Source organism: Manacus vitellinus, unplaced genomic scaffold (genome assembly GCF_001715985.3).
Source record: "Manacus vitellinus isolate BGI_N305 unplaced genomic scaffold, ASM171598v3 scaffold_44_pilon, whole genome shotgun sequence".
Classification (NCBI taxonomy): Eukaryota; Metazoa; Chordata; class Aves; order Passeriformes; family Pipridae; genus Manacus; species Manacus vitellinus.
Genome location: NW_021940565.1, coordinates 3,433,281 through 3,458,010, shown reverse-complemented (window position 1 = coordinate 3,458,010; position 24,730 = coordinate 3,433,281). Strand labels below are relative to the sequence as shown.

General features: G+C 40.9%; 1 protein-coding gene across 2 annotated transcripts in view; it reads left to right on the top strand.

The window, feature by feature from the left end:
* NOTCH2 (notch receptor 2) overlaps positions 1–24,730 on the top strand; it is a 75,502-nt gene that overhangs the window by 18,316 nt on the left and 32,456 nt on the right. The window contains exons 5-12 of one of the 2 annotated variants that reach the window (XM_018079077.2): positions 13,410–13,643; positions 14,477–14,632; positions 15,741–15,929; positions 17,142–17,255; positions 18,412–18,525; positions 21,801–22,034; positions 22,546–22,656; positions 24,273–24,465. In XM_018079077.2, coding sequence (XP_017934566.2) covers positions 13,410–13,643; positions 14,477–14,632; positions 15,741–15,929; positions 17,142–17,255; positions 18,412–18,525; positions 21,801–22,034; positions 22,546–22,656; positions 24,273–24,465 — 1,345 coding nt within the window. Of the gene's footprint in view, positions 1–8,647; positions 8,748–13,409; positions 13,644–14,476; positions 14,633–15,740; positions 15,930–17,141; positions 17,256–18,411; positions 18,526–21,800; positions 22,035–22,545; positions 22,657–24,272; positions 24,466–24,730 lie in introns of those variants that run through there. The other variant, XM_025895802.2, reaches the window with a different exon arrangement.

Below are 24,730 nucleotides of genomic sequence, written 5' to 3'. Positions count from 1 at the left end.
TCTCCATACCTCAAAAATAAACAAATACCTCCGGTTATGGGGTGAGCTTGAGTCATATTAGTCATTCTTAGCTGGTGCACTTTTTCAGTTGAGTATGCTTTTACCCTTATTTCAAAATCATAGGTAAAAAAAACAGACTTAAAACTGAGTTTAAAAAAGCTTTTTTCCTCAGAGAACATTCATTCTTACTGTAAACAGTTTGTCACTAACTGCAAAGGAAACTGCCAGTTAAGAACCCTCATTAGCTTGAAAAAAAAATAATTCTTAAATGAAGTTTAAAGCCACATAAAAGAGTGAAGTGCACCACAGCTTGCATAGCTCTGTGAAACTAGGTGTAAATAGGAGAGAATGAGTCCTCCCCTTGATGAGCAAATGTCCTTGCTTCTGTACTGCTTCTCTATACCCTTAAAGCATGCAGAAAGTGAGACCTGTAAAGGAAAACATGAAGGGAGCTTGGGTGTGGAGACAGCAAACCCTTAGTGACCCCTAAAATCTTGCTCCATGCCGCAGAAATGACTGTTATGACTTCCAGTGTCTGTCAGTAGCAAATTAATCTCAGGCTTATTCTCAAGCACAGAGAATATGATGATCATGAGTGTATAATCTACAAGATATTATTTTGCTATCATAAGTTTAACTTGGTTTACAGGATTTGGGTGGATGTCTGCTGTCAGCTAGGGATGACTTCTGCAACTCACCTGGAAGAGACCTTGGTGGTAACAGGCTGTGATTCTGTTTGGTGTTTTGATGGATTGTCTCTACGATCAACCACTTTTCCAAAGAACCAAAGTTCTTTGCAATGCAGTTGTGGTGGTTCCCTCTCTGAACCTGTTATGGGCTCTAAATAGCATTGAGAAAAATCGCTGGACCTGTGTTGTGGCCCAGTCTTGTGTCATCTTTCTTCTGTGTGGACAGTCTCTCCAGAAAAACCTTGTGTGCGTGAAGGAGGCTTCCTTCCAGTGAAACCCTGGAAAGAGAGAGGAACTCTCCAAGCCTTGTGTTCCCATGGCTTTCTAACACAAATTAATGGAATGGGCTTTCTGAGAATTTCCCTTGTTTGTGGTACAGTTAAGGTTGTCAGTGCAGCGGTGGTTTTAGGTGATGGGTTCTCAAGTCTGTTGCCTTTCTAGACTTAGAGTTGGGTCAGTTTGGAAATAAAAATGATCTCACAATTTAGGAAACAGCAGTTTGGCTGTTTGAACAATAAAGGTTAGAGCCTTTGGGGAACTGAACTGTCTTGTCTGAAATGCACAGTACCAGTTTCTGTGACTCTTCTCTGTCATCTCAGTAGCATTTTCTGGAAAGAAATTTGTTTCTCTCAATGGGCTTCAATCCCTTTATTGCATTTTCAAGTAGAGAACCAAGGAGGTGCAAGAAAACAGTACATGTTCAACTTGGAGACATAAGTGGTGATACTGAGGCAGGGCACAAAACAGGGAAGGTGGATAGAGGACTTCTGGAATAGTTTGGAGGGAGAGATGACTTTTTTCAAGATTAAACTGCACATGATGCTGAGAGGAAAAAAACTACAAGAAAACATTAGTTATTCAGCAATAAGGAAATGCATAAGTGGAGGTCCATCCTTTGCACAAAGTGGGTTTACAACATTTTAATCTTCTCTAAGGTAAGTGAAAAGGGGAGAGCTGAGCACACCACTCTTTTGGAGTCTGTCCTGATTAGTGTTACAGCCCGACAGGGTCAGACCATGAGAATGAACACTTCAGGAAATCAAAAGCATTCAGTAAGACCTTGAGGTTAGAGGACATTGTGTACTGCTCAAAAAAAAAAAAAAAACGACCCAAATACCCATGTCTGTAAGTAAATGTCAGCCAAAACTGAAAGGATGTTAAATTTTCTAAAAATGCCTAACAGTATTGATGTGCTGTCTTCATAACGGTCTCTTTTTTCAAATACTTGTCAACTAATCTTGGGGCAGTTTGTCTGTTTGCAGTTTTAGTCTTTATTTAATCTTTGTGCTGTGAATGATGCTCTTACCATGTTTGTTAATGCAGTCTGTGTTTCATGGCACAGAGAAACCAGTCCCATTCCTTGCTAGAAAAATCAAGAAGCTGTACTGCATCCTATGAAGAAAAGTTTTCTGTAAAGTAGTACTGAAGCATCCTTTACTGAAACAGAATCTGTTCTAATTCCTTTTGGTAACCATCTGCTTCTTGGCAGGTGGTAGGCTGGGCTACATAGTTATGCGTTTTTTTTAAAAAAATACTTTTTTGTTTTTTTTCTACTTGCTCCCACCTTTTGTGACACTGTTTGCTTTCGGTCTTGTTTCCTGCTCTTCAAACAGAGCTCACTGCTCCTTTTTTGTTGAAGTGCCTGCCTTCTCATTCTCATTTTGCTGTTTTTTCCGGAAAGATAAAATCTTGCCTTTCAAAAACAGTGACCAGAAATTCCTGCTGTCACTAATGTTTTTGTCACCTTCAAGTTCTCGTATTTCATGTAGTTACAGTGATCATCAACCTCATAAATTTGTGACTGATAAGACACTCTTAGATGTTTGGGTGAAACTGCCCCAGATCTTTCTTCTTGCTGAATGTTAACTGATTGTTTGTTTAAGGATGACTTTATCTTGTCCCAGGATAAGTCCTTTGTTAGAACCCGTGTTTGTTGGGTCCTTTCAAAGCACAGTGTTGCAGATGTATAAGGAAGGTCCACCTTTTCTTGGAAATAGACCTGGATGCTTTCATGAAAGACTGAAGTCTATTCCTGTGTGTGTGACAGGCCAGAGAATTTGATGTACATGTGATTTGAGTCAAAACTAGCCAAAAATCCTCGCTAACATCTGCGCCATGTGAAGACTCTGCTTTATGCTGCTGTTCTGCAACAGGTAATCCAGCCTTGTGGGCTCACTGTGGTCTGAGGAGGAAGGTGTCTTTGCCTTCTCTCCCTGCTGCCATCCACTCTTCCCCTGAGCTGGCTCTGATATTTTTTGGATTGTGCCACTTTAACTCACTAATCTAGTAAAACATCCTGTCCAGCTGCCTTTTTTTTTTTTTTTTCCACTCTTGCCTTTTTCTTTTCTTTTTTTTTTTTTTTTTCTCTGGGATCAGGAATTAAAATTCACAGAGCAGTCTCATGGGTGAGTGGATGCAGAGGATGTGATGGCAGTCCAGGGCTGTAAAGTCATGTGGAAGGTTAGGGTGTCCTTTCACAGCCACAGTGAAACCACCTGAGAATTTAAAGGATACTCAGTCATTCCAGACTACATTTCATCTAAAGAAACAAAGCTTTGTTTAAAAATGCACCTGTTTAGTCTGTTGATCTAACCTGTGCAGCTTTGGGTCAAGAAAGATGACTTGACAATTTGCATACTAAAGTGATTAACAATATAAAATGCTGTAAATGCTTTTGTTTTTCTTGGCTGAGAAGGACTCCTGCCTCACTGTAAAGTTCGCAGTATTTCAGAGGTTCGCTGTGAATCTGTGTTTGGCCCAAATCAAGTTTCAGGAGCAATGCACAGCAGAGATTGATTTGTATCTTCCTTGGAGTTAAGCCTTTTGCACAGTTCACTCCTGAAGTGCTGCATCAGAAGCTGTGGGCTGAGTCTCTGGGTTTGGGGACACACTGTGTCCACACTTGAGCGGGTTTTGGAAGACCTGTACTACAGTGCTTCAGTTGCAGGCTTGGCCTGCTTGCTGCCTTTCATTCCCTGTGACTGGGAAGGCGAGGCTCCCATGGCAGTTTTATTTATTTAGGCTTTGTTTTCCCCTGAAAAGAGGGCTCCAGTGAACTGTATATTTTAAAATCCGGGCGACCTTTGTCTCAAGGGAAGCACAGTGTGCTAACAGCTGACTCCACCAAAGAACTCCAGCACTGGGACCTAGCTTAAGCAGCAAATGTTTGTCTTGAGCAGAAAAGCTCTTAAGGCGGCAGGGCTGTGCTTTTTAATTAAAATAGCTGTTAGCTTGGTCATATGCTCTTACACACTAGCAGAAAGGTTATTTTTCTGCAGAGCTTTAGGCAGGAATTTTCAACACAGGGAGTTAAGGGTTCGATTCCTATTTAATTAGAGTAATATTTGCTCCCTACCTTGGTTTTCTTTGAAAATCCCAACCTTAAACTCTGGGCAGACGTGACTTTGCTAAGAAGGGAGGATAAACATCAAAAGGCTAATGTTTAACATTTTTATGCAAGTTCATGTGCTCTGGTATTTTGTTTTTTAAGACTTTCTTTGCCAAATACCGCTTCCCTCAGCTTCTGTGTCACAAAATATACTGTAGCAAGTCATGTTAGCTTAGTGTTTGAAAAATTACTGCCTTCCTGGAGTACTTAGACTCAAAATGTGGAGGAACTAATTCTGACAATAGGTGGCTTGGATCATAAAGGTTGGACATGCCAGCCTCCTAAGTCACTGAATATACATCCTTGCTGTTCTCTTGAGGGTGTTGATTATTATGTGACAGCACTGTTGGGGTTGTACTCCTTCCCGACCCTGGTTGCGTTACGTCCAGAGACCTTTGTATTAGCTCAGGGAGGCTTGGTCACGCTCCTGTGAGAAGTGCAGTCATCTTCCCCAGTGGTGTAGCAATGATCAGCTTTCTGGTGCTTTTCCAGGCTTTATTAAAAAGCACAGTGACCTCTTTGGTACTGCCTGAGATCCGTCTGTGCCAGACTTGACAAGTTGGCTGGTGTCACTACAGTAGTATCTCCAAGAGACAGCTCGGAAAGAGGCCAAGAGGGATTATGATTCTTTTTCTTCCTTCATGTTTGAACTGTCAGATACAAAGGGAGCAGGGGGCACGTGGAAGCCTCTGGAGGTGGCAGCTCTGAGTTTGAGTGTACAAATGGTTTGAAGTATCGGGCACAAACAGACTTTATCCTGGACGTTGTTTGTTTCTCTTGTGGCACTTGGTTCCAGTGTTGTGCAGAGCAGATGGATTTCAGGGGCATTAGAAGTTACACCCTTAGCCGGTATGGATTCTGGAACAACAACCACAACCTCCTGTTTGTTTTGTGCTGCTTTTCATTTCCCAACTGCAAGCCTTGGGTAGGAGGTAGCTGTAATAAAACACCTGAGGTGTTAACAGCTGAACTGATCTGATGACAGAATGACAGCATCCAATTTAGACCACACTGCTGCTTCTTCCCTTGTGTCTTTAGTGGCTTTCCAGGTTGGAAAATACTCTTGGCAATCAAATATGCCAAAGAAGCTCTTGTGGAGATGTCCTTTTCATGTGTTTGGCACTAAAACAAAATAGGCCAGACCCCTCTGGTGAGGCTGGGTTGGTGGATGTGTGCTGTGAGACCAGACTAATAGGTAACAGTTGTTTTATCTGCAGCTGACTTGTTCCTGGCAGTTTCTGTCCCTTCCCTTGTACTTAGAGTGAGATGATTTGTCTTTGGGTAATTAGTAAAGATGTGTTGCTGAGATAGCTTGAGAATAGGAAGCTTTCATTGTAAGTTTTGGCTCCAACTGTAAATTTTTTTTTGCCTTGCAGATCTTTTCACTTGTTAGGTATTTCCCTGATTCACTGGGTTTTCCAGAGGAGGTAAACAGAAGGACAAAGCCAAGAGTAGCTTGGTAATGTGTTTTTCCTGTTGTTTACTTCTCTGTCTTGCTGCTGTCCCCAGTCATTTCACCTACTATCACCATATTAAATCAGTCTGTTATTAGCACTTGAGTAATAATTTTTAATGAATTGTGTTCTGATAATTTGTATTATTGCCTCTGAAGAGCTCAGTCAGGGCTACCCTCGCTACCCAGTAGTCTGTGGGGAGTAATTTAGGGCAGTATTTAATGGATCAGGCCGTGCATAAGTCTCTTAAAGCCCAGAGTTTTGTATTTGAGGGTTGTAAAATCCCTTGTAAAAGCCCATTAGTTCCACTACATGCTTCCCAGTGTGGTTATGAAATTAAACTCTTTTCTCCACCATATTAGTCTAAAATAAACACAGATGTTTGCTCTCTACAGTTGTAGATTCATCTTCAATTGTTCAAATTCTATATTAAGCTCTTAAATTTATGATATCTGGGATGGTATTTGACATTGCCCAAGATATAATTAGATCTATTAAAAACAAAGCCGAAAACCCAACACCTGAGGTTGGGGAACGGCTGCTGCTACTTTGCTGCTCTGGGAGAAAGATGCTGTGAGATCCTGGGGAAAGAGCATGTTTTTGAGAGTGTGATGCTTCTTACTCCTTCAGAAAAGAAAGGAAAAAATAGTTGGCTTCAGTCCTTTTTTCCGGGGGAACTGCTGTAATACTTAAGAAGGGAACACCTTTATTAAACACAACACGCAACTGGGGGCACTTCTGGCAGATGTAAACAGTGTAGTCCATGGAATTCTGTGTGTCCCTGAAGCCATCCTTGGAACTGAAGACATCAATTGTATTCATTGGATTGCCTGCAGTGAACTGTGGACGTGGCTTTGTGGGAGTGTCTGGAGTTTGGATGTGATCTGGATATCACGTTTGAGATCCCTTTCAGGTATTACCTGTTTGTTGCTCTGGACATTTTGGCCTATATAAAAGTGTTCCCTCCTTCAGAGAAGTTTGAAGTTCTCTGCTTTGAGATACCTTGTGTCAATAAAGCACATTAAATTAATGATCAGATATTTTCTTTTGTATACTTTGTCACGTGCTGTATCTTCCCAGCAATAACTCTTGTATTATACTTTTTACCAGCTGCCTTTCTCCCTTTGTGGGTAGCAACTGCTTTGTAAGTCTCTTAGAAAAGTCTTCTCTCCATCAGTCTGTCAGACTATGAACTCTACCTCTTTTCAGTGTCTTTACTGAGAGGTGGTGGCTTCAGTACTGCAAAATGTGTTCCAGACTGAAGCAGTGCCATTGCTGTTGCACAACAAGTGTTTGCATTAGTTATTCTTCCTTGTAGTCAAATGTCTGCTCAGCGATGTTTATTTTGTTGATTAAACCTGTCACTGAGCAGAGATCCCCACTGAATTGTTGCAGGGAAGCTGATGTTTCCTCAAGGAGTGCCTAACCTAAACCTTCTTCAGCAAGTGTGTTTGCCTTTGTATTTTAGTTGGTGTTTGTGCATCAAACCTTGTCTGCTGTTGCACTGCCCAGCAGCCTCTCTTGGTTGAATCTGTCCAAAATCCCCTGGCTTCCTCTTGGGAAACATAAATGTTGTTTTGCAAAAGATACCACCGCCTACTGTTCATCTTCTTCCAGGCCTTTAATTAGATGCTCCTGTGCCTGTAAGCATTAAATTTAACTGGGTTATTTCAGTGAATATGGTAATTCTGTGGGTTAAAGATTAAACTGAGTGCTTTTACAAATACACAATTCAAAAACATGAGAGCTAAAATATTTTTCATAAATACCATTTTACCAAAAGGCCTCATGACTCCATGTGATTTTTCCTTTTCCTTTTGCTGAGGAGACTCACACAACAGCATGAGGGGACTGAGCTTTGACCTGACAGATCAATACACATTGGGTTGCGCTGTCAATGCACATGGTTTTTCTTGTGTTAAAAGAAAACACAAGTTGTCTGCCCCTCCTGGGCAGAGGAATGTCCATCCCTAGCCAGCTGTGTGGTCTGCCAGCTGGCATCCTGAATATACACACGTGTGGTTAGAGAGGAGAAGAAACTGCCTGGTCCTCTGCAGTGTGGCACTGGTGACCTTCTGCCACTCTTAGATTTGGTCCTTTATACAAATACTGTTCCTTATCTCTTAGCCCGTTCTTGAGTCTTGATAAGATGCTTCACCTTCTCACTTAGTAGTCCTTTGAAACTTGGAGAAAAAATAAAAAATACAAACAGTTCTAATGAGCCATGCTTTTCTTTAGCTACACTGATTGTATTCAAAACTCATACAGCAATCTTTGGAATACTTTGTGAATTAAATTACTCTTTCAGAGGGTTTCTGCATAGATCTGGTTTATGGTTCCCAGATAGCCCTTTCAGGAGAGCTAGTGAGCTCTTTCCTGTGTACTGGAGTGCTAGTCTGAGATAAGTGGCAAACTTCTAGTGAGCTGCTGAGGGGATGGGGACACAAACCTTCTTGAAACTTGATGCTCCTCTTGCAGTGAGTCTCTTAAGATCCTAATGACCAGTTTGTGATTCTCACTCAATTATTTTACCAGTATCACTAAACCTATAAGATATTCTGACTTCCAGTTCAGTTTGAGTCTGCTGCTGTGGCAGTTGTGATTTTGAGAGAAATGGGTCATTGCTGTCTCCTCCCAGCTCAGTTTTCAACAAACTGATTTTTTTTTCAAGGCGCAGGAAGGTATTTTGACCCTTTGTCCTACTAAATCTCTTTAGTTATTAAACTGCATTAGATCTGCTCTCAGGAGCTTTAGCCTCTGGTACTCCAGCTGTGCATCAACAGACTTTCCTGCTGGAGAGCTGTTAAGAGGCCAAGAAAACTTTTTCCTTTGCAGAAAGTCTGTGCTGCCAAATATGAAGGCCTCTGATTGAAGTGACTGCAGGTCCTGCATTCACCTGCAGGTTCAATGCAGTTGGAATTGGGGTTTATGTAAACCCTCTATGGTTTGCTAGGATCAACTTTTGAACATTGCTGGTGCTGCTTCTCAGAGTGACTGTTTGGGTTTCTTGTTTGCTCAAGTTTAATGCTCCTCTCTTTCAGTGTAGGATTGTACTCATTTTGTGTGCTACCTTACCTGTATAAATAAGGCTTTATTTATTTTTTTTTAACATAAAGACCTGTAAGAGATGGGGCTGGCTGTTTCTCATCAGTGATATCTGGTACAACTGCTTGAGGGGCCTTGAACCACTGCATCCTGTGTCTGCCTAAAGAGAACCTTCTGGAGTTCCTGTTCAGTTCCTGAGGGTCTGAAAATGGGAGTAATCAAAGCAGCAAATGTCTGACTTACTCCATATGGCACTTTTTTTTTTTTCCAGGGGAAATATGCAGGAAGTAACTTAGTTTCATAGTGGGCAAAAAGTGCTAAGAGTTGATGGCTGTTCCCTTTTTCTACTTCTAGTTTTCAATTTTGAAATACCACACTGACTAGCTGTTTACTTTGTACAAGGTCACTTAGAACCTGAGTCGGCATTTTACTGATTTCCCAGGCTCTGCAAATATCAAGGTCAGGTTAGGTTTTTATTAGCTTCTTGGAGTAATTTGTTTCCTTTCTTGTTGTCTTTTATGTGTTTGTTTCTACACATCCATTAAAATACGGTACAGTTAGTGTATTGCACTTGCCTTTACTAGTTTACCCTGTATTTACTATGTTTTGTTTAGAAATGTAACGGAAAGTAGCAAGAGCACAAGAAAAGAAATACCTACAGACATTTGCAGCCAGATGAATTAACTTCAGCTGAAGTGGTTGTGGGGTTATGAAAATGTGTATTACACTGTACAGTTCATACAATTCGTAATGGACTTTGCACTTGGAAGTTGGATTTCAGTTCTGTGAATGAAAGAACTTGATTCTGCCTAAAACTCTTAACAGGCAGAAAAACAGCTTACCAACTACGTGGCTATAAATAAATATACCTAATTTTGTTACAATTAAGTCAAAGCAGCATCCCGTAAGTAAACTGTCCTAGAGGTCTTTTGTCCATTTGACTTTAAAGCTAGCTGACCTGGCAGAGAGAAGTGTTGTGCAGAGTATTCGTTGAGAAGTTTTAGAATTAAATCCTGTTTTATGTCCAGCACTGAAAGAGGCTTCTGCCTGTGCCATAAAAAAAAAATCATTCTGGAATCCCAGACATTGTTGAAGACATAGGTCACTAACAACAGAAGTGTCAAATCTTTTCTTTGCAGCACCTGCCCAAAGTATTAATCTATTTCTCTCATTTGAAGTGTCTGCTGTGGGCAAATCAGCCCTTTTGGGAGAATGAGAGTCTGTGGCCATTCCAAAAACCTGTGTTGAAAAATTACAATATTGACCATTAATCTTATGCTGTTAACACCTAAATGTTCAAGAATACCACGTAAGCAACCATAACTTATCTGAAAACCCAAACCTCACCAAACCACCCAACCTAAAAAACCCTTTTGTTTTTTCCTTTGAGGACTGTGGGCTACAGAACACATGTCCAAACCACTCAAGCCCCACTTCAGCAATTAAAGTTCAAGCATTTTCAGCCAATTCACCAGCTCCAGTTAAGAAATGTGACCATCTCAGGCTTTAGCCTGGGATTTGTAGTATTTCAAAACATAATTCCAAAATCTTTCAAAAGACTCTTGCCCTTACATTGCCTGATGGTGGTGAGCCTGAGTGTTGTACATTTATTAATGTGGTTAGATTGATATGCTTTATTTGCCTTATGTTGCTTTTAATTCATGTGTTTTTGTCCAGAAACTGAGTCTTTATTTCAATTATAACTTCAGTAAAGAATAAGATCTCTTCTTTAAAATACTCAGTAGTAAAATACAGTAGTTAATAGCTCATCTATGCCTCTTAATATATTGAATTGAATTTCCTCTGTTTTTAAAACAAACTGCATTAAGCTGGAGCTCTGTTTGATTCAGATTCATAATTAAACACAAATATGATTGTGATCTGGTAGCTGCAAAAGGAGCATTAGAAACACAGAGAAGCTAAGTGAGGATCAGAATCAAGGAGCTCAGATGTGGTTTGTTTTTTAAATACGATTGAATTGCTTGAAGAATTTTGAGCTCTGCTTTTTAATTCTCTTGTGGAAACATTGATAGACCTTTTAGAAGTTCCTTTTAGTTTGGGGCTGAGTAGCCTAGGACATGGGGTTATTGCAAGGACATCAGTGATGTCACTTGGTACTGTCCTTTCTAGAAGTGGAGAAATAAAGTACTTTTACCAGTATTTTCTAAGTACTGGTAAAAAAAAAAATACTAAAAAAGGTCCTAAGTTGATACTACTAGTAACACTTGGAATGGAAATGGATAGTCAAAATGGGATGGTAAGTCAAAAATGAAGCCTGATAGTGTGTATGAGGGAGTAGTTTGTCCATCTTGCTTTAACAAAACCCGAAAAGCCAAAACTCACATACCCACACTCAATTGCCCTCCCCAAAAGTCCATAAAAGGTTATATTTCAGGACTTCTATTCAGCCAGTCACAAGACAAGTGATTTGTTTTCTTGTTTTGAGATGCATTACAATCTGGAGTGGTGTGGCAACTTCAGCACTGAGACCCTCTTCATGCTTTAGTGACAGCAGTTTGAATTGGCTGCAGCTAAAAGGAGGACGCAAAGGCTGCAAGGGTGCTGACGGCCGTGCTAAGGATGAGTGTTTGTCAGAGAGTGTGTCCTTTGATCTGGGTTGGGCCCCCTCCAAGAAAAGAAGGAAAATCACTTTTATAATAAGCAAATAACGTCCTGATTATTTTATTTTTTTTTAAGAGGAAGTCAGTTGTGTTGAGTTGCGAGATACGCGCGACTGCGAGGAACCGGCCCCAGCCAACTGACTCTTTTCAGTCTGGCCACTGATAAGCCAACACTGAAAGCCCATAAACAAACCACTTCTAGTATGACAAATGCACGGTTTGTTTTTTCATAATGCAGGGAGGTGTTTTAGAGATAATGATACCTGGTGTTAGATTTCCCCCTCCCCCTGTTTTCTAAGCAAACTGAGATTTGAAGATTAATTCTGAAAACTCTATAGTAATTATTATTACTGTTAAAATTTTATTACGGTTTTAAAAGTGATAGAATTCTTGATTTGAAGTAATCCTACTGGTGAAAGGAACAGGAGGCACAGAACACAGTCAGTTGTGCAACTCATTTTTTTAATAATAATTGTATTTCTTTGTCACAAAGCGAAAAAAAAATAATCCAGGTCTCACAGGATCAAAGGCAAAGATTTATTTAAGTTCTTTGAAAACAAATTGTGATATGAGTATAGTAGATGGAGATGGTTAAGACTGAACATTTTTAGATTCCTGCCAACAATGTTTCAGTTCTGTGCATTGGAAGAGGGTGTGTCTTACCTCATTATTTCTGGGCCATTAATAAACAAGGTGACTTAAGCAACATCTAATAATTACTTCTGAATTGGTAAACCTGAATAGAGTGGAGCCCAGGCAGGGGAGACCTGTGACATGCTCTTGAATTTCTTATTCTTGGAATACAGGGGGAATTCCAGGCAATTTTAAGTGTGCAGCTGATAGAGCAGCTGGAGAAGAGAAATGGGAGGATCTTGGTGGTAGCAGCACATTTACTAAAGAGACTTGGCCCAAATAATGGAAAGCTGCTGCAAACTGGTGAGGGAGGCAATGGTGTCAGCTGGAGGAGGGGGAAGGTCATCAAACAAATCAAATCTTACTCTCTGATAAAGGACCTTCTTCTGGGGCTGTGTGCATTGTATGAGTGTTTTAGGAAGGACAGTAAAAGCAAGTTATCAAGAAGCATGGTAAAAAAACCCAACAAGCTTTCAGTGCCAGGGCATTCTTAATGTAACTGAAAGGGGAGAAATAGTTTATCAAGCAGGAGATTGTTGACTGTGACCATAGTCTGTGGTTGCACATGTGCACCCATATGCCAGCCTGGGAAGAAATGAGCTGATGCTGAGCCATGAGGTTTTATCTGTTCAAGGAACTCAAAATAAGAATGAATGATTTGAAACTTCACCTAAACAATTTTGGCTTCAAAGTAAACCATGCAATTGTAATCAGGAAGCTGAATAACTGTTAAAACAAAATATTGGTGCAAGTGGTAGGTTCTCCAGATTTTGATGTCAAAGCAAGATGGATTTCGGCAAATAAATACTTTATGCAGAGCTTTCTATATATGTGTCTGTAAAATTCAGTATCCCTTGAAAACTGTTTTGTACTTAGTGGTCCATTGGTCCTTTTCCTTAAATCTCTCTGAGAGTGTACATTTATTTTCTTCTCTCTAATATCTCCAGTCATAAAAATATTTTTAGAGTAATTATTTTGTTTCTGAATAAAAAGAAAGCAAAAAACCTCTCAACAACCAAGAAACCTCCCAAGTACTTGTGGTTGTCTGCATACTACGTGGGGGAAGAAAAATGAGTATTTTAGGTAGGCGAGTGTCAAAAATTTTATTCTTCTTCAAGTAATCTTCATTGAATAATTATATAGGAAAAAGTTAAGTTCTCCTGACGAGAGTTCCTTTGTTGCTGGTCTGTTGACACTGCTTTGACAAGATTTTCTTGGGAGGCCATCTTCTCTCTTAGTCCCTCTGGTTGCACTGCTGGCAGACCTTCATTCTTTCTGTTTCTCACCCCCTTGCAGATGTATCTTCATACGGTGCAGGCTGCCTGCTGGCTCCCAAACTGTGCCTTTTTGAAGTTATTTGCAGTTCAGCTCCTACTTTAGGGTCACTTAGGGATGCTAGTTGTCTTTGCCTAATTTGACGACAGTGTTATTGGAAGTTCTCGTGCTCAAAAATCCCGGAGTTAAGAAGTGAGGCTCAAGCTCGACTGCAGCGATTCCCTCGGTAACATTGTCCGTGCAGGAATCTCCTTGAATCTGAGTGTCTCAACTTACGTTAAACTTGTCTGTTTCTGTGCATCAGGCCAGTTCTGCACTGAGGACGTGGATGAATGCCAGCTCCAGCCCAATGCCTGTCAGAATGGAGGCACCTGCACCAACCACAACGGGGGCTATGCCTGTGTCTGTGTCAACGGCTGGAGCGGGGATGACTGCAGCAAGAACATCGATGACTGCTTCACTGCCTCCTGTGCCAACGGCTCCACCTGCATTGACCGGGTGGCTTCTTTCTCCTGCATTTGTCCTGAGGGAAAGGCAGGTAAGCACGGAAAACTTGCATAAATCTGGCACTTAACAGAAGGTGCTGAAGTTTATGCGTTTGTTTGAAGCGATGTGTTTGTTTTACACACTTTGTGCCCAAACCAGGAAGAACGAAAGGGAACTTTGCGTGCTGTCCATGAGCAGAGACCTGTTAAACCCCTGTAACTTGGGACAAAGTAGTATAGGCTGGAAGACAAAGTTATTATGGTTTAGATTGCAAGGAAAACAGATCTTTTTCTAGCCTTTAGCAGAACTTGTGTTTACCTGAGAAGTTGTGCATGAGGGTGACTTGCTCTGTGCCACTTATGGTAACTGTATGAGTCTAGAAGGCAAACTTAGGTATTTTTGTGTGAGTGTGTGAGGATGTAGGCGTCTTCGCTGATGCGGTGGAAAATTTGCTGGCTTAGGTTACGTAAAAATACGTTTCCTAACTACTACCTGGAAATACAAGTGATCAGCATATCTGAATTAAGAAAGCGAGCTTCATGTGCACCTCTGTTTTCAGCTGTCAGAAAAATTATCATGCTGGTTACAGAGAAGAGTTAGTTAAGTGCTGCAAGGAAGACATTTTGGTAATGGTCAGACATCTCACTGCTCCAGAAGTGCTGGAGACACCTTTAAAGTCACAGAATCTGTATTTAAATATAACGTTTTATAAGTGTGTGGTGAAGTCCCCATGGTAGTCTATAGGCTGAAGCCTGTAAGATATTGCCTAAGCCTCTGTCTGTGAGAGTCTCTATGTGAAATATCAGGACAGAGAATATGACTATGTGACATACAGTGTGACTGGTGTATCTCACTTTATTAATAAACTCTTGGATACTTCTCCAGGTCTCCTGTGCCACTTGGATGATGCCTGTGTTAGCAATCCGTGCCAGAAAGGTGCCCTGTGTGACACCAATCCTGTGAATGGAAACTACATCTGCACCTGTCCTCAAGGCCATAAGGGAGCAGACTGCACTGAGGATGTGGATGAATGTGCAATGGGTGAGTTTGCTCTGTGTGAGAACACGCACAGGGAGTTGAGTCGTTTGCTTTATGAACTAACAGAGGAGCAAGAATGCACATTTTCTCATAGCTTCTCGTCATAAATGTGACTCCTTTCTTGCTCTCTACCTTTCATTTCGGTGTCTTTAGATGAGGTTTTAAATCTTGTGTGAGACTTAGAGCAGAAGGCTGAGTCAAAATAGTTGTCCATATCTGAACTGTTAGCCTCTGGAATATGAAAAACAATGAGATGCTTAACCATTCTTCATTGTGCAAGAGGGCTTTAGCATTGTGAGAGGAGTGCATGCAAACAGGTGTGATAATTAAACTGTCCCTTAGAACTGCAGGATACAATGAAAGCACCACAGTTCATGTGGGAGCTGTTGTAGCTACAGCCTCGACAGAAATATGTCAAGGCTGTTTGACAGCCAGAACATGGCTGGATCTTTTGAGTGCCTTCCAAGACTGGTGACCACGAGGGCTTTTGAAGTTGTAGTTCTCTGATAGCATGCTGTTGTGTGGTTTTGAGGATTGACTGGACTCTTACTGACTTACTTACAGTTTTGTGAGTGCTTGTTCATGCTTCCAGAGTGTGATGTGTGAAGGTAATACCTAACCAGCACTCATGCAAGTGCTGGAAAGAATCACTTCTTTGAATTTTGTTCCTTAGTCTGCCTTGGATAAGAGTGCAGTTTCTTTTTGAAAACATGCAGTGGACAAGTTTGCTGGTTTTGTGGCCATGGTGGTATCTTTTCTACCTTGGGAGTAAATGCAAAAGATGACCTAGAGATAAGGCCTTGAAAGCATCATTAATTCTCTAAACCCTGCTAGTTGATGCTCCTGTCTTGAGAACTGTCATTAGTAATATGGACTAGAGTTGCTCTTTTGGTCCACTGGTAGTGACAACAATCCTTCTGACAGGAAAGTAACTGGTACATGTTTTTGTGAGTCACAGTGGCCTTTCCCCAGGAGGATGAACAGTCTTTCCCCTGTATTACTTGATAGAAAGGAATGACCACTGGAAAAGACCATGACTAATAAAGAATGCTGTGGCTTTCCCACTATGAGGAGAGGTTTTGACACACACGTTTATGTATCCTTCTTGCAGCAAACAGCAATCCATGTGAACATGCTGGAAAATGCGTCAACACAGAAGGCTCTTTCCACTGTGAGTGTTTGAAGGGGTACACAGGACCTCGCTGTGAAATGGACATCAATGAATGCCACTCAAATCCGTGCCAAAACGATGCCACCTGCCTGGATAAAATCGGAGGATTCACATGTCTCTGTATGCCAGGTGAGGGGAGTTTCTGACAAGATGGGGCCCCCAACAAAGGAAGAAAGCAGAAGGCAGAGCACAGTGAGGGTTGCCAGCTCTGCTCTGCTGAGGTGGAACACAAAGCTGCAAAGGTGTGAGGCTAAAATGAAACAGTGAGAGAGAGCCTGCTGTGGCAGCACCAGCCAGGAGGACTTGGCATTTGTGTGTGGGAGGGAGAAAGCAATTAGAGGACTGAGAAAGAAACCAATCTCTACATCAGCAAAGGAAGTTAGCTTTCTGAGCTGGAGTATGTGAGAACATATTTGTTACTGTACCTGCTTAAGTGCATGTGCAGAAACTTACCTTTGTGAAAGCAAAGCAGGTGCAAACTTGAAAGGAGTGACTGTGCTTTAAGGTATGCATGTGATGATCTAGGATAATAGTGTTCGGGTTATTTGCTTAAAATACCCCAAATGATGTAAGCTCCTGGTGACCTGAGGAAATAACTGCAAAGAAAGTTACTTGATTGAAATCGTGCTTGTAAAATTGGTACGACCAGCATACCAGTGACCAGTGTAGTCTGCTATTTTGCTCTCTGATAGAAAGTGGTTAAAAAAAGAAAAAGAATGCAAGTTGACAGTTGCACATTCTTATAAAATACAGTGAAAGAATTGTGACCCCTGCAGGTGATCAGCTGATACCATGGCAACTACAATGAGTTTTTATTAATATATAATCTGTTTTGAAGGGTGGAACTCTAGTCATAAGTATTTCACCTTTCTTAAAGTTTTTCTTGTACCCTGCCATTAGCTAAAAATCCTTGAGCTAAAATAATCTGCTGTGTTTGTTTTTTTACCTTTTACCTTATATTGGTATAAGGTAATATATTATTGATATATAGAGAGGTATATATTATTGATATCTTTCAAAATATTAAAACAAAACACCTTCTCCTCAAGTGGAAGAAAACATTAGATGTGAATTCACCACAAACTTCTGTTGCCATTGATTAAGTGAACATCTTCTGCAACAGCGAAAAATACACTTCAACATCCCTTTGTAACCTCTGGTGCAATGATTTAACCTCTGGTATATGTTCTTACCTCATAGGTTCTGTCCAAACTGCAAACTTTCAGTGAAATTAGGGTTAGACTTTCAACACTAGTAAAAGAGGCACTTTCAAGGGCACTTTCTAGGACTTTCACTCACCTCTTCTGTCACCTCTTCCAATTTTTTCAATTTTTTTAACAGGTTTTAAAGGTGTTCACTGTGAAGAAGATATTGATGAGTGTCTAAGTAATCCCTGTGTGAACAATGGAGAGTGTCTTGATAAAGTCAACCGCTTCCAGTGTGTCTGTCCTCCTGGTAAGTTCTTACTTCTGGAAGCTTTTCCTGCTTCACCCTACCAAGAACTGCACAGATGTTTTAAGTGATACGTTTCTTGTGAGGTTCTGTTGTCTTAGGGCACCAGCATCTGTTTGAATGAGTGAGTTGCAATGGCTAGTAAATAAGAACAGTGAAGTATTGGTTGCAATAATATTGTGTCTGTAATTGGGTTAAGTGTTGAGAAATATACAGTTGGACACTCATCTAAAAGAGTAGTTGGCAACATGAACTTCTGTTGTTGTGGAAACCGTAGTGAGATTCTCAACACATTTTAAGGATCAGACCCTCTGCATGCTTTTTGTCTTCTGAGATTTTTAGGCAGAAGCCAGTTTTGCATCGCTATGGTTTATGCCGCATGCATGAGGAGGGAATGGATTGGGCTCCACTAGAAAAGGAAAAATTATGAACTGAGGGATGCATGTTAGCTGTAGGGTGAACATCACTTGTTTTCTTGATGGCTTACAAAAAGTTTTAAGTTCAGAATATATATGACAAAAGCCTATTCTGTATCCCTTCTTATTGGCTAATGATGTTCTGGGTCCTCCTTTGGTTCCTTCCTCCAAGAAGCATTCCTGAAGGTTTTAATTTTTTTCTTGAAGTGCCTAAGGGTCTGCATCATCTGACATAACCTGTTGATACTTTGTTAACTAATTCAAGAAGTGTATTGAAAGTCCCAGTGCTATATCGTATCACATTCCATACAGCTGTGGTAATTCTGGTCTGAAGGCTCTAGTGATGTATGCGCTGTTGTTTTATTTTTAGCTGCTTGCTTTGATTACTTGAAGGTTTTTTATTGGTGGGCTCTCAGTTTTACAGGCAGGGCATACTGTCCAGTGGTGGACACCACTTGTGCTCCATCTGCTTTATTTCTGTTTGACTTGGCTGGCTCAGTTTGCAAGATGGGGCTCCTTTGACCTGGGGGACAGAAACTACAGTTTGGCTGGTGGTTTGGATGAGGAACCAATCCACCAGGGCGTGGTGTGTGTGCTTAATGATGCAATTGAATTTAGATCTGCTGAGCTTATGTTTGAGTGGTTTTAAGGATTAGCTAACAAATAATTCCTGACGGTGCAGTTGTCTAGATGAACTACTTCAAATGACTTCCTGGATTTTCATCTTCTTTTCTGCCTTTCAGGATTCAGTGGTGCCGTGTGTCAGATTGATATAGATGATTGCTCCAGCACGCCGTGTCTCAATGGAGCCAAATGTATCGACCATCCCAATGGCTACGAGTGCCAGTGTGCCACAGGTTAGTCTTGTGTTCAGAGCCCCTGGACTGGAGATCGCACGTAACCTAAATACATAAAGGGGTGGCCCAAGTGTCAGCACTTTTTCTTTCTTTCTCTGAAATACTGGTTGTTTGTTTGAAGCCTTGTCTACTCCTTTGCACAGAGAAAAGTATTTAAGTACAGGAAGCTTTTTACTTGTGATAGTTAAGTTGTCAATCAGTGAGAGTTCTGGCCTCCCGCTTTCAGCCTCATCTTTTGCTTCCCAGAAGATGACAACTTCTTCTGTATTTACTGTGGAATCCACATAAAGAGAAGCAGTGCTGTGAAGCCTTTTATTTGTTGTTTACCTTTCTTTCTTCCAAGTCAGATTATATAGTATACAGTTGAAGAACAAGAGATGGACAGAGCAGTGCTACTGTGTATTCTGACTTCTCTTACATCAGGTTATTTTATGTCAGAGGAGTAAGATTGAAACGCAGTAGCAGTTGTGACCACTGGAAGAAATACCACACAGTAGCTGCCTACCAGAGTGTAGCTAAAATGATTTGTCAAGTATCACACAGAAGTTTTGATAGAGCTGTGGATGGAACTCAGGTGGGGTTTTTTGAATGCCTTTACAGCCTGGTTAATTACATATTTAGCAGCGTCAGGTTTAATGATAGGATTTTCTTATCTTTAGGCCTCCAGGGGTGATGTAGATATATTTTTATCTTAATTTTTACATCTGGTCAGATGAGAGGGTTCAGAGCTGTTATACTCTAGTTCTCAGTAAGGAACTACTTTTGGTTGCCTTTAATGGTGCCTGATACACTGCTTGTGCTTCAAATGCCTTGGCTTTAGCTCTTCCATTAGGGAAGAAGCTGAACAATTCATGGAGCTACCTTTGTCCCAGAAATGTGCTGTTAGGTTGGCTGGATTTATGTGCAATTTTTCTCATTTTGAATCATTCCAATAATCAAACTGTTAAGGTGAATTTGACTTCGTTAATCTATTCTGCCCTGTACAGCATGTAGCAGAGATTAGCCTAAAAATAGCCTGTCTTTTCACACACACACTCTCCACCATTCCCAAATGCCTGAAGAAGCATTGAATTTGTTGAAAGAAGGAGAATGCAATAGTTCAGGAAAGGAATAATTATTGTGGTCAGAATTTTTCCTTTTGATTACTGCATGTGACAGACTAAGCTGACACTTGCAAGCAGAAGGAAAAACTCAAATTTTCACCAAACTTGGAAACTATCTTAAAAATTCTTTCTCAAGCTGTTGTGTGGTCTGGTTGCTTATCAGAGTGCAGAGCTTATCAGGCCTAGGAGGGTTTTGGGTCGTGTAATGGTGGACAATGTGGAGAGATGTGCCTTGAAAAGCAGGTTCTGAATTTGGCAGTAGAACTGCTTAAACCACCTCAGTACTGAAATTCTAGATTTTCCAGATGAGGAGGGAAGACAACTGCTTCCATGAAGGCAAATGAGGTATGGAGTATTTTCAAGGAACAGGCTGAAAGCAACCAAATGTATGTTACTGAAGCAGCACCACTTAGTGAAATCCTTGGTTAAATCTTTGACTGAAAATGGAAGAGGGACTCTGTACTAGGGCTTTTTTCCATCCTATATGAGGGATTCTTATGTTCTATATTCAAGTGATTTTTCCTAGTCTAACTCTTGTCTGCAAAGAGGGAAATCTTATCTCAGTAAGGTATGCTCAGTTAAGAGATCCAGAAATATATCTGATCTATAAGTGGTTCAGTTGAGCTACAATAGGAGGCAAGGTAATAATTTTTGAACAAATGTATGCTAAGTATTATATTTAATATTGACAGCCTTCTATAAGACTGAAATGCGGAATTCATCATTGGGGCAGGTCAGTTACTGGAAAATAATGTTTGAGTATGTTCTTGCTCTATTAATCTCATAATATGAGTGATATGTGTTCCCTGAATGGTAATCGCCAGCTGCCGACGTGATTGAAAACTGCAAAATGTTTGGCCAAATGCTGTACAGATAGCTCTATTTACTGCTTGCTTTTTGTCTTTTCTTTCCCTTCTGGCATTATTCCACTTCTCCTTCCCAGTGGTAGATCATGGCTTTTCTTTTCTTGAGTTGTCTTAGGTCTTTCCTCTTTTATTTGTCTCTGCCCTCTTTTTTTTTTTTTTCCCCTGCCACCGTTTGTCCCCTTATCGGTTTGTTTTTCTTCCTTCCCTAACATCTTTTTATATCCATCTCTCTAACTAGCCTCCCTTCCCTCTCCCCACCTACTTCCACACCCATTCATCCATGCATACGTTCGCAGAACTTGGAAATGTTAGCCGTCACCTGGTATGTTTGACCACAGAAATAACCTCAAACCTGTATGAAAAATGGGGAGCCTGTTATCCACTTATAATACTCAGGTGAGAATCACTCTTCAGCTGTTGAAATTCCCTGCAGCTTGGTTTGTATCAGTCTCCAATCAGTGTCTTGAAATTTGAAGTTCTACCTTCCAAATCTTCAGCTGCTGGAAGAGATAGCGTGAGCTGTTGGTCCAAAACCTCAGCTCTGAAAACCATTTATTTTAAATTGTCCCTGTTTCATATAGCTCTGCTCCATTATGGAAGACAGGGCTCTTGAGAGAGTTGTTTGCTGCTCTTACCTTCCTGAGCTGTTGTTTTAGCCCTGTTTGTGAATAGATTCTGACCTTCTTTGTTGCTCAGGATGTTTCCCAGCTGAAGCAGAATGAAACAGGCCAAATTACTGCTTGTTTCATTGCTCCTAACTGAGGAGGTTGCATGCAGACCTTAATAAATTTGCAGTTGGTGCTTGATTGCAGTTACTGAAAGGTTTTCCAATGAGATGGAAAAGAAAATTTTTAATAAGCAGAACTGCAGAAGCTTTGACATGAGCCAAGGGAGTTCCCTTTGGAAGGCTTCAGCAGCATTTTCATTCTAACAAGGTCAACCTCCCTCTGTCCCCCTGTTATTGTGTAGAGGAAATAATGACAGGAGCCTGCCTTCAGATAGTTTATACTGATCTAGTAAATACTCAGGTTTACATGTTTCCTCTGATGGCTACTATTCCAAATAAACTGAAGGTGACCTCTTCCAATGCCAGGGTTCTCCATGCATGGTGTTGTTCTGTAATGCTGTGAACAGTGGAGAGTGTTGTTTTCCAGGGCTGGAAATGCAGTTGAGGTGCCCAGTCACCCTTTGTGCTCTCTGCCACTTTGCTGATTCTTGATATGATTCTTTCTATATCTGCATTATATTCACTGCAGCATCATACCAGTTAACTTCTGACTTACTCCCGTTCGTCGTTTTTCCTTAGGTTTTACTGGCCTTCTGTGCGAGGAGAATATCAACAACTGTGATCCCGATCCTTGCCACCATGGGGAATGCCAAGACGGAATTGATTCATACACGTGTGTGTGCAATCCTGGCTACATGGGTGCCATATGCAGTGAGCAGATAGATGAGTGCCACAGCAATCCTTGCCTCCACCAAGGGCGCTGCATCGATCTGGTGAATGGCTACCAGTGCAACTGCTTGCTGGGCACTTCAGGTACATAAATGCACGAACGTGAGGGGTGGATTCTAACAGAAATCAAGCATTTAATCATTTCTTATATGTGCTCCGGTGTGTGCTGAATTTGCAGACAGAGATAAGCTTATGGTATGAGAGTGTCATTTTCATATTACTTTTCCTTGCTGAATTTTGGCGTGTTTGTGTGGGTCGCCTGACCCTCACTGGTACTGCAACTGGCCTTGAGGAATTTACTTCCTCTTTACTCCAAAAATTCAAGCGTGCAATAAAAACAGAGACAGTGTTCAAAATGGTTCATTCCTTTGTTTAAACATTTAGTACAAATTCAGGTAGATAGTCAGTATCCAGTGACTCAGGTGACGCTCCTTGGTGTTGCAGTACTTCTGCATCATCACCTGTTTAAGTTGCCCCAGTGCATGTGTAACTTCAAGCAGTTGGGATTCTTAATTTGGCTTTTTCTGGGAAATAGTTTCATTACCTTCTTTGTAAGATTTGGCCTCCTTATTCCTCGAACTTTTTTTTCCCCTAGGAGTAAACTGTGAAAATAACTTTGATGACTGTGCAAGTAACCCATGCATCCATGGGGACTGTATTGATGGCATTAATCGCTACAACTGTGCCTGCAAACCTGGATTTACAGGTAAATTCAGCTACCCAATAGCTTTGAATTGTTTTGAAGATAGTTATCCAAGTAGCCAGGGAAGCTGTTCTTTGCATACTGACTGCAAGGTTTTCAGTTAGTATCTCGATAAGTCCTTCTAATCTTTGAATCTCAGTGTCTTACATTACAGCAAGTTCTACCAAGCAGAAAAACAGCCTAATCTGTGCTGTGAAATGCCATTCTTGTTAGGTAATTACGTCCAATTCATGGTTCTTGGTTTTATAACAAATAAACCCATGTGACTTTGGTTTATTATTTACAGCATCTTTCCAGAGACAGAGAGATTGTGGACAATATAGAGAGGTGTTTGATTAGACACTACCTCGGGCTTTGACCATGAACTGTATTTCTCTTTCTGTGAAATCAAAGCATTAACTCAGTGTTCTATCGAGCTGCTCTGCACTCTGAAGTCTCCAGATGAATAACCTGATTTTTTTTCAGTACTTCTCTTTCATTGCGTGATCTGTTCTGTTTCCTTTTTAAAGTATGAAATTTATCTGATGCGGTAAAAGCAGGGTTGAGAAAAGAAGCAGTTAGGCATTTTTGGATCCCTGCTTAGAACTGTAGGTCTACATCAGGACTATTTCTGACGACTGAAGCACATCTCAGCACTTTGGGTTTTGAGCCATGTAGGGTAATATGCTTATGAAGTAATTGTTGTAAGGCGGTTGGTACTGTTTATAACAGTTTTCTCATCACGTTTGTTACTGTTTATTACTGAATGATTCTAATTAGAATAGGTCTGAAATGCATTAGAAATAGCACTAAAACATTTCATGTGTCTTGTGCTTTTCCCTTGGCATCTTTCTAAACTTCTGACGCTCCTTCCTTCATTCCTTCCTTTGGCTTTGGCATGGTGGTACTCTTTAGTCCCCAGAACTATTCATGCCTTTCACTCTTCTTTGTTGATGGCATACTATATTTGTTATCCTGCTGGACTTCTTACTGTTATGCTGTTAAAAGGATTCAGTAAAATGATGAATTGGCATATTCCAGTGTTTAAAGAGCTGGCTCGTGTGGGGTCTCGTTACTTTGTCCTTTCCTTACATTAAAAATACTTTCAACTTACCGCAACATTCGCTTTGTTTAGCTTTCCAGCTTCACAAGACCTTTTGGTCACTACTTCAAGGATCTTGCAGTCGTAATCAGAGGCAGGCAAAACAGGAAATGGTGTTTTTCAGAGCCCCTTTTGCTCAATAAACCACAAGAAGTGTATTTGCTGCAGACAGTTTGGCAGTATTGGTTGTTCAAAGGGTAGTTACTTCAAAGCAGAAGAGCAGAGCTATGACAAGTGGAGCTCAAGAGGTTTGTTGCAAGCATGATGCAGTTGAGTGATTTTTTGCTTTCCTAATCAATATTAACCAATGATTTTTAGTGGAATTCTGTTGAGGTTCTTGAATGGTTTGTAAATACTTGTGGAGTGTAAGTGCTGTTTTCCAGGCACAGAAAAGTGCTGCATCTTTCAGAAATGCTTCTCTTGGCTTGAGTTAAAGCACGGAGGCATGCAAGCTCTGTCCTGCTGCATTTGCTTCACTGAGCTGTGTTCTTGCAGATATGCAAAGCAAATAGTAAGTATTGCTGTTTTTTTTTCCTAGGCCCACGTTGTAACGTGGACATCGATGAGTGCACATCCAGCCCTTGTCATAACGGTGGAACGTGTATAAATGAAGTGAATGGCTTTAGGTGTGTGTGTCCTGAAGGTTACCACCACCCCCACTGCCAGTCACAGGCAGATGGATGTCTGAGCAACCCCTGTGTGCATGGCAACTGCACACATATTGCTACTGGGTAAGTACTCATTAAACTTATCTGCTGCCTTCTGTATTGATTATTTCTTGCTTTGCCCAGAGTTTCGTCTTGACTTGAGGTTTCTGATTTTTCGTAGATTAGAATCTGTATTTATCTGCTGCCCATGACATAATCACAGTAAGGTGTAGACCTTCAGTCACCAGCTGCAGTCTGGTGTTTCAACATGGGTTCTTCTGTCCTGTCTTGTATTCTTTGCTGTTTGTAGTGCAGGGTGGACTGCCACCATCTAAAGGGTGGGTTTCAT